Source organism: Numida meleagris, chromosome 1 (assembly GCF_002078875.1).
Source record: "Numida meleagris isolate 19003 breed g44 Domestic line chromosome 1, NumMel1.0, whole genome shotgun sequence".
In the NCBI taxonomy this organism is placed as follows: Eukaryota; Metazoa; Chordata; class Aves; order Galliformes; family Numididae; genus Numida; species Numida meleagris.
Genome location: NC_034409.1, coordinates 35,468,162 through 35,477,911, shown reverse-complemented (window position 1 = coordinate 35,477,911; position 9,750 = coordinate 35,468,162). Strand labels below are relative to the sequence as shown.

General features: G+C 40.6%; 1 protein-coding gene across 4 annotated transcripts in view; it reads left to right on the top strand.

Annotated features, from left to right (window-relative positions):
* IFNG (interferon gamma) overlaps positions 1–9,260 on the top strand; it is a 13,693-nt gene extending 4,433 nt beyond the window's left edge. Inside the window, exons 1-4 of one of the 4 annotated variants that reach the window (XM_021385115.1) lie at positions 3,318–5,383; positions 7,195–7,263; positions 7,618–7,797; positions 8,412–9,260. In XM_021385115.1, coding sequence (XP_021240790.1) covers positions 5,261–5,383; positions 7,195–7,263; positions 7,618–7,797; positions 8,412–8,534 — 495 coding nt within the window. In that variant the 5' untranslated portion in view covers positions 3,318–5,260 and the 3' untranslated portion in view covers positions 8,535–9,260. Of the gene's footprint in view, positions 1–3,317; positions 5,384–7,194; positions 7,264–7,614; positions 7,798–8,411 lie in introns of those variants that run through there. The other 3 variants (XM_021385114.1, XM_021385117.1, XM_021385116.1) reach the window with 3 other exon arrangements.

Sequence of the window (9,750 nt, the reverse complement as noted above, 5' to 3'; positions counted from 1 at the left end):
CTCCCTTCCTCCCTTCCTTCCTTCCCTCCCTTCCTTCCTTCCTTCCCTCCCTTCCTTCCTTCCTTCCTTCCTTTCTCTCTTTCTCTCTCTCTTTCTCTCTCTCTCTTTCTCTTTTTTTCTTTTTGTGGTAGAGAAAAATGTTAGTCTTCCAGTGTGTTCTCAAGGGCTAGTTACAAAGTCATGAAGTCTGATTACCAAGACATCCACTTTGCAGATAGATATCTGTAAAATGAATAATAATATTTAGAAATTATGTAGTGCTGTTATGAAGTGTGTATAACTTCTGTCATTTAGACCACTTATTGCCCCCCAGCACTGTGGAGGAAGAACAGAAGGAATTACTTCTACCTTATAGGAAAGTAAAGCAAAAAATGAAGTGTTATGCCAGGTCAGAATGGGTTTTCCAGCCCTGGGCTGCTTTCCTTGTGCAGTGGTAATAGAAAGAGACACTGAGTTTTAGAGAAATGAAAGTCTGTCAGTGATCTGGGCTAATAAGTGTAGTTCCTTTGTAACTGCTTAGCACACTGAAGATTTCACATAAAATAAAAAATGAAAGGGAAAAACTTTAGTCAGTGGTCACAGTGAAATCTGACATGACTGTGCCAGGACATAACTGGGTAAGTGATGTAAGGTGCTGCCTGAACAAAAAGGTATGAAACCTCTACTTTGCATGAAGAATCAGAAGATTTCCAGACAGCAAAGCGAAAAAAGGCTTTGCTTTCATTTCCTACTGCTTTTGGAAGAGATGACAGTCCTGTAACTGTTGAGCTACACACAAGGACCATTCCATTTACATGTGGCACAAGTCTTTTCAGTACTATTTTGGCATCTCTTTTACCCAGATAACAACTAGTGCTCAGGCAAAGATCTTGGTATTAGTAGCAAGCATTCATTCCCATCCAGCATGTGCTCAGTACACACATACTAAGGAAGACAGTTAAAAAACTGGATGGTCTTAAGCCCTTGTCTCTATCTAGAAGAGGGGAGATATTTACAGGATATCCCATTTTGTATGTAATGATGCTGATGCTCAGGAAAGGCAATGTAGACAGAGTGTCCTAACTTGAGCTATCCTCCCAACTTTGTTGCTCACTGTTCTTGTCCAACAAGGCATACATGAGACCATGGAGATCTGTTTGCATACATTGTGTGGGAATAGGAAGCAAACCACCAGGAAGCAAAGCAAAATGTGAGAGTCCTCACATTCTGACCAGCTAATCTAGGCTGTTGCTTAGTTTCAAGATGATTTTGAGACGTGATGGCATGTGCTAATAGAAAAGAAAATTATTATAAAAGCACATAAATATTAACATGGCACAACTTACACAAATGTAAAGAATTTTTATGTTACAATACATTTTCTGTCCTGTCACCAGCTTATGCATTTGCCACAGAATATTCAACTGTTTGCCCGATCATTCGAATGTGGTGATGAATAGAAGTACTGAAATAGGACTATAACCTCGATACTCAGAAGACTGGTACCTGGAAGTCAGACCTGCACTCAGAAGATAGCGTGACAAAACTATATGTTATGGATTTCTTCTTCTTTGCTATTGTTTTTCAATTTATTATCTCAGTTTATGATATAATACTTATGGTGATGATTAGTGGGCAAAGGACCAGACTGAAACTGGAAGATATTTTTTGTGTTCCTAGATTTGCCTTTCCTACATGTTGACTGCTTACGAATCATCCCATTGCTCTTTGCTTCTATTTTCTTACCTGCAAAATTTGATGTTTGATTGTGGTCTCCTCTGAAATGTGATGAGATCTGGTGATGAAATTAGCTATATAAATCCCCAGAACTTTCAACCTGCATCTACAAAATATGCACTGGAAAAATCCTTTCCTTCTGGTATTACTTCTATTATTCTTAAAAGCTAAACTTAACATTCTGTTCAGTAAAGGGAGATCAAAGGGAAGTGACTCTCCTATGCATAAAAATGCATGTCTGATATGCTTAACACAGCAGTCTAACCTGGTGCAGTGTAAGTAGTCATATGCAGAACAATGCAGCATTACTGACTTCAGCTTTCATCTCCTGGAATTATATCTTTTGCCTGGTTGGTTAATTACAGCAATTAATTATGTTCAGCTGTGTTGTAATTTGTTTGAGTAAATGGTTCCAAACTGTATACCCTCCTAGCAGCACTTCTTTACACATACTCCAGTAATTCCACAGAAAGCCATTACTCAAATTAAGACACGTGGCAAAAAAATTGGACTTGATGACCCAGTCTGTCTTCCAGCTGTATGTTTCTGACAGTTTAAAGAGTGCCATATGTAACAGGAATCACTTTCCATATGCCACTGACATTTATTTTCCAACATTTTACCAGAGAATCACTCCATTGGCTCATGGCCAACTGATACCCTTTAGCACGTGTCTCTTGTCTTGTAAAATTTTCTTGATTTTCCCATACGGATGAACCTATGTTTAGCTGCACCACAACATGCATTTTAACCTTGCTTGGTTTGCAAAACAATCCAGATATTTTCACATCACGGATAGAATCAAAGAATCATAGAATCACACAATCCTTAGAGTTGGAAGAGACCATTTAAGGTCATCTAGTCCAGCTCTCCGGCAATTAACAAAAACATAGAATCATAGAATCATAGAATCACAGAATCATAGAATGGCCTGGGTTGAAAAGGACCTCAAAGATCATCTAGTCTCAACCCCCATGCTGAGTGCAGGCCCACTTGTGGGCCCACTTCTCCAGCCTGTCCAGGTCCCTCTGGATGGCTTCCCTTCCTTCCAGTGTATCAACTGCATCGCTCAGCTTGGTTTCATCTGCAAACTTGCTGAGGGTGCACTCGATGCCATTGTCTATGTCACTGATAAAGATGTTGAAGGTGTCCTTGGGGGACACCACTTGTGACCGGCCTCCACCCTGACATAGAACCATTGATCACAACCCTTTGGCTGCGACCAGCCAACCAGTTCTTAACCCACCGAACTGTCAATCCTTCAAATCCATACCTCTCCAATTTGGAGAGAAGGATGTGATGAGGGACCCTGTCAAAGGCTTTGGAGAAGTCCAGGTAGATGACATCCATCGCCCTCCTCCCATCCACCGATGCTGTCACTCCATCACAGAAGGCCACCAGATTGGTCAGGGAAGATCTGCCCTTGGGGATCACCTCCTTGTCACATATGTGCCTTGACATGTCTTCTAGGAGGATCTGCTCCATGATCTTCCCAGGCACAGAAGTGAGGCTCACCGGCCTATAGTTCTCTGGGTCATCCTTTCTCCCTTTCTTAAAAATGGGAGTAATGTTTCCCTTTCTCCGGTCACCAGGGACTTCACAGGACAGCCATGATTTTTCAAATATGATGGAGAGCGGCTCGGCAACCACATCAGCCATCTCTCTCAGAACCCTAGGATGGATATCATCTGGCCCATCTGGCCCCATCTGACATCCATAACTAGATCAGGTTGCCCACGGCCTGATCCAGCCTTGCCTTGATAGACTGGTTTTGCTATTGTGTTGCATGTAAATGAGTTCACTTTGTATTTCTAGCATGATGACTTTGAGCTTTGTGCAGTACTTTGAGGAGTCATTGAATAGCCATGATTAGCACTATCCCCCCACCTCCATGACAACACTTCTGGCAATTAAGATATTTCTTAAACAATTTTAATTTTCCAAGTTAAAACCAATAAGGATATTGTCTAGCATTGATACTCCAAGTACACTTACAGTCATAAAGTAAGTTCAGTACTGCTACTGTTGTGAAATGCATGCCATCTTGGTATCTTGTTGTTCACAGGGAGTTTTGCATGTAGATTTTGGGCTCATGACTCATGACTGGGATTTGCTTCTTCTGTCTGCAGAATGGCAATTCCCTGTTTGCAGTGGTCATAGCAGCTTAGACTTACTCTGTAGATGGAGATCTTCTTTCAATCTGTGGATAAAAAACTATTGATAGAATTACTGGCCATCTCTTGAGGTCAGAGGTGCTGTAGAAGAAGGGGACAACTTCTTGTAAGGAACATTTGAAGACCCATCCAGGACTGCACCGGGGAGCTCAAATTACACTTGTTGATGGCCACTTTGAGTCTCTTCTGTTTCTGATGGGCTACAGGTATCCTCCGCTGAGGACTGTGTGAACTGAGCCCATATCTTCCCCCTTCCTGATCTTTCTTTTTTTTTTCCTATGAGGTTCTTTTTCTTTTCCTCATGAGTCTGCTACCCACCCTGCATTCATTTACTAGAGCATAAAAATTGCTCTGACTTCTTATAAAACTCTACACAGAGAGATTTTTTTAGTCTAATGATATTCTTCAAAGCAGAGTTCAGTGCCTATACAAGAACCCCATCTCCACCTACCTTCAACATATACCTTGCAGGGGTCTACACACACTTGGAGATCATCCAAGTTGTTTGTCTGCTTCCACTGGGCTTTTTTAAACAACGTCCTTCTGTTTTCATATTTCCCACATGTAAGTGCAAGTTAATGAGGTGAGGAACTTTAATCGTTGTCAGACACAGATGAGTACCTTGAGTAGAAAATATTCTGCTTTTGCAGATAGTAAGAAATCATAGAGATATTTAATACAGCATTGCATCCATGCCAGAACCTCTTTTTCCCTAAGTTTAGTTTGATTTCAGGCATAAATAATAAGAAAGAGCTAGAATAGATTTTAGACTATGGAAAGAATGAAATTAGTGTTTCATGAAAGGACAGCACTAAGGAGATATAAAATTTAAAGTGATATCCTGAATTCTGATACATGCTACAGTAGTCTCAGTGGTTACTTTAAAAGAATGCCAGAAATGAGTTGACTGTTATATTGACCCCTTAACCACATGGTACGATTTTTCAGATAGCTTGTAAGATTATGCCTGAGCCACAAGGGATACTCCTCAATCAGTACAATAATTTCCTCCTTTTTCCCCACCATGGGTAAAAGAAACTTCAGAAATTGCCACGTAAATTTTACCCTCTGACGAACCACTGAAAAATTTTCCAGGACCATGCTTTAAGAAAGACACTTTCGAGGGATTCCCTCAACCAGCCCGAAGCAAAATCTTATCTGACACTATCTTGGCTAAATATACACAGCCTATGATGACGAAATAAAAAATTTCAAGACCAGGTATAAATACCACTGACAGGCAGATGAAGTTCATTCGTCTACTTTCTTCTAAGAGAAGATACAACTATTAGAAGCTGAAGCTCACTGAGCTTAGATCTGACATCTCCCAGAAGTTATCTGAGCATTTGAACTGAGCCATCACCAAGAAGATGACTTGCCAGACTTACAACTTGTTTGTTCTGTCTGTCATCATGATTTATTTTGGACGTACTGCAAATAGTCTAAATCTTGCTCAACTTGAAGATGATATAGACAAACTGAAAGCTGACTTTGTAAGTATAGCCTTCTACTGCATTTCTCTTCTCCTGCTTCTTGTGCTGTAGATGTAAGTGCTGTAGTGCTGTAGAGCACTGCTTGTCCTAGACCTCAGTGTGTATCAATATACAGTATAGGGTGATTATAGAATTATTTGATCAGTTTCTTTGGTTTTGCCAGCTTTTGCTCTTTCACTGGTATGATTCAGTCTTTCATTCAGTTTTTCATACATTGACTGTTAATGCAGCATTTTGCACTTATTTGAGGGATACTCCACTTTTCACAAGAACTTCTCCCAGCACCATTCAGCTTTTGAATTCATGCAATATTTTATAACAAGAAATCTTAATACAATTTATTATGAATGGATTAATGAGTCTTGATTCAATTCTATTCAGATGCAATTTACTGCCACTTTGACAACCTCCAGGCATCCTGATTTCATATCTGTGACTATGGTCTGGTGTGGAAATGTTAAGTGATAGTACCTTTTTTCAGACAGAATTTTGATAGCTTAATGACTATAATAGTAATTCACCTGTCTTCAACTAGGAGGCATTGAAGTAGTCCACAGCTGATTTCAGCTGGGATTAGTCATAGAGATAAGAGATCTACCATAGAGGCACTTCTTCTAAACAGCTTTCATCCTAATATATCTTTGGTTTTGTTTTTGTTTTTCTTTAAACACATGAAAGTAACAGCAGGAGTCTGCTCCTGTTTCCAGCTCAGATTTTTCAGAATTTTGTGCATTTGAAAGTTGAGATTTAGTAGTCAAAGAATCACCTCAGAGACGCGGTGTAATACTTTATTGATCGAAATTGCCAGGAGATCGGTTGTAAAATCAGCCTTGTATGCTAAATTTGTCATTAGTACAGATAAGAGAAGTTCATACTAGAATACATATTACTCAATCTGAGAGATCTTCTGGCAGAGAAGCTCTGGTGAGTTTTTGGCAGAGAAATTAAAAACTGCAGTAGGCAGCAGATGCTTGCCACCCTTCAGAGCTGCAGCGTCGACTTCGGCAAAGTGCTCGGCACTGGGAGCCTATTGGCCTGTGGGGTTACCGTCAGCCTGCAAGCTTTCCCATTACACTCACGGTATTTAAATTACCAAGCAGACGAAAAAGGAAATAGCGGCTGTTGTATATAAAAAGAAAGACAAAACATAGAAAAGGAAATGATTAAGTTTGCCCTTCCTTGCTGGGAGAATTGTGTTGTTCTTTGTTTCCTAGAGCCTGCCACAGCATGTGGCTAACACCTGATGGTTAAACTCTGCCCCTGCAAGCCTCTTGGTAGCCCACAACTCTTACATATCCCCATATCTGACTGTGGGCTACTGATCTATTCTCTAGTTTTACAAATGGTAGTTTTACAGTATAGTTTAGTTTTACAGCAAATTTCTCTTTGTTCCACCTGAGATTTTACTGAGACAGGGTAAATTCGAGCCTGTAGGCACGACCAGATCTGACAATGCCTAGCCAGCTGCAGGGCTTAATAAGTTTAATTCTCAGCTGTCAATACCAAAACTGACAGAGAACATTCAGTAAAATACGTGGTGCTAAATGGCTCTGTTCACATGAGTTGTATCAGAAGATTACATTGAGAATAAGACTAATGAGGTTTTTATTACTGTGTAGTCGTCCGATGTGATTTAATGCTTAGAGAGTCTCTTTGTAAAGTAGCTCAGAAGCCAAAGTGTTGTAGTAATTACACATTAGTGGTGCAAAAATCATGTGTCTGTGCTTTTTACTGTTCATTTGAATGAAGAACACTATTTGCCTTGTAATAAATATTTTTTGTATAATAGATGTGTATGTTCTCTGTTGTAGAACTCAAGTCATTCAGATGTAGCTGATGGTGGACCTATTTTTATAGAGAAACTGAAGAACTGGACAGGGGTGAGTCAGAACCAGATGTGACAAATCATCTCATGCGCTCTGAAGAGCACTTTGGGTAAAAAGCAGCTCCAAGGCCAGTGTAACCAGCCTGGGCTGAGAGAACACAAGCAGAAGCTGCTTCATAGGTCAGAAATGAGAAAGTAGCTTCCCTTAAAATGCACCTCCTAAAGTTCAGTGTGCTTTATGCTGCACCATGAACTGATCCTGAGGTACAGCCAAGCCCAGGAGAGGACTAACAGCATCTTCTTTGTCATGCTGTCACTAGTGGCAGAGAGGACCCTGGATTTTAGTTTCCTTCATTTTCCTCTTGATGAGCACTCACAGACCTTTCTTTTTGACTGTATTCTTCAGCAGAGTAATGAAAAAAAGATCATACTGAGCCAGATTGTTTCAATGTACTTGGAAATGTTTGAAAACACTGACCAGTCAAAGCCGCACATCAAGCACATATCTGAGGAGCTCTGTACTCTGAGAGACAGCCTTTCTGATGGTGTGAAGAAGGTGAAAGATATCATGGACCTGGCAAAGCTTCAGGTAAGGCTCTCTGTCTGCCACCAAAGCACTTGTGACGTATTTTCCAGTTAAAGTCCTGACTTGGGACAGTGTTGGTTTGGTAACGCACCTGGTAACCCCCATCCAGCTCCACTCAGGCTGGAAAGTGTGATGTTTCCATTGTGCGTGGGGCATCGCACTGGGGCCGCTCACCCTGAGCCTCGCCAGAACCTGGCACAGAGGCACCGGCAGCTGCTCCTGGTGATTAGAAATTGGTCTGGGAAGTTGTGCCTGGCTACAGCACACCTCCGTGGGCTCTGGGTGGAAGCTGGCTTGTTGGATGAGTGCCTGCAGTATGAGCCACCAACCTCTGCTGATCCCTGTGCTCTGGAGGAGCTGGCTGCTGGTGGGTACCGCGGGCGGCATCACAAACCAGCAGTGATCACAGAGTACCTCTGTTGCACAGCATGTGCCTGGTCTGTTACATTGCAAAAAATCTGTGAAAAAGTGGTTCTTAGTTTCAGGAACTGGGCGGTAGAATAACCGAAAGCTTCCAGTTTCTGTTCTGCGCCATTAGCAGTTTAGTAGGACACAATCAGTAAATAAAGAGAGCTCTTGGTGTGACCTTTGTCCTGTTTGTTTCTTGCCCAAAACAGATGACTGACTTGAGAATCCAGCGCAAAGCTGCGAATGAGCTGTTCATCGTCTTACAGAAGCTGGTGGATCCTCCGAGTCTCAAAAGGAAAAGGAACCAGCCTCAGAGGAGATGCAATTGCTAATGGCATCTTATGACCTTTTGTACTCAACTATTTTAAATTTTACAATGCACGGTTTTTATTTTTTTATTTTTTTATTTTTTTACTGAGCTTTTTATACATTTATTTATTAATATTTAAGTATTTTAAATAAGTATTTATATTAAATACAAACAAACAGTGAAAGTATTTATACCTCCTACTGCTATATAAGAAACGATTTTGTCTTAAAATCCTGTTTATCTGTTATATGTTTGTTGACCTGAAAATACAGACTGAGGTGATGTTTACCAAGTTTCTGTGTGGAAATACTGAATTGTACTCAGGAAAACCCATTCATATCTGCTTACCTCTAAGCATATCTAAATCCAAATCAAGGAAATAAACATGCTTAAAGGTGAGAAAATGCTGAAGCACTTTTCTGAACTGGGATCTGGGTGATTTATTGCTGAGAATTATTGTTATGCACTGAAGTGACTGAGAGGCCAGGCTACTTGGCAGCTCCAAGAAATGTGACAAACTCTATTGCACTGACTTAACTTCAACTCACTTATTATGAACGTTTCTGTACTTTTTTTGTATTGAATCATCTAAGTGTGTCTGACATCAATTTATTTATTTGGAAGTTGCAGTATGGAAGATTTTATCTTAAGGACTATATTTTTGTACTTGAATATTATTTAAAACTCTGGATTTCACAATGAAAGTTTTCTAAAATTTGGATGTTAAATAAAGAAAAGAATAAATTAATTAAGTGTGTTTGCATATTTATTCACCAGAGTCTCTGTGAAAAGTAGAATTCCAGTTTTTCTTGATGTTGTCACTAAAGACAGCCCTACACAAGTAGATGAAGACATGTTTCAGTTCCTTCTCCCTGCCCAAGATCTGGGATTGGATTTGAATAGTCCTAGAGGCTTGGGCTCGAAGAGGGGAGTTTGTGGGACTTCCCAATTTTCAGGTCCCAAGGGTGTTACAAAATAAACAAACTAGGGGCAGACTAGTTGAGCTGACTGGGAACAGGGCAGGTTTTCTTTGGGATTCCTGCCAACATGAGACCTCCAATCCACCCCAAACTATGGCTGAATCTCTGAGCTGAAGCAGTAACACATCACCGTGCCCAAAGTTTAGTTGCAATAAGCCCAATGGGTTTAGCTGTAATCGTTGCAGACTTTTCTACTTCCTTGGGCCCAGTTCTCTCCCGTGGTGTAAGACACCTTCATTCATGCCCTCATTTTACAGT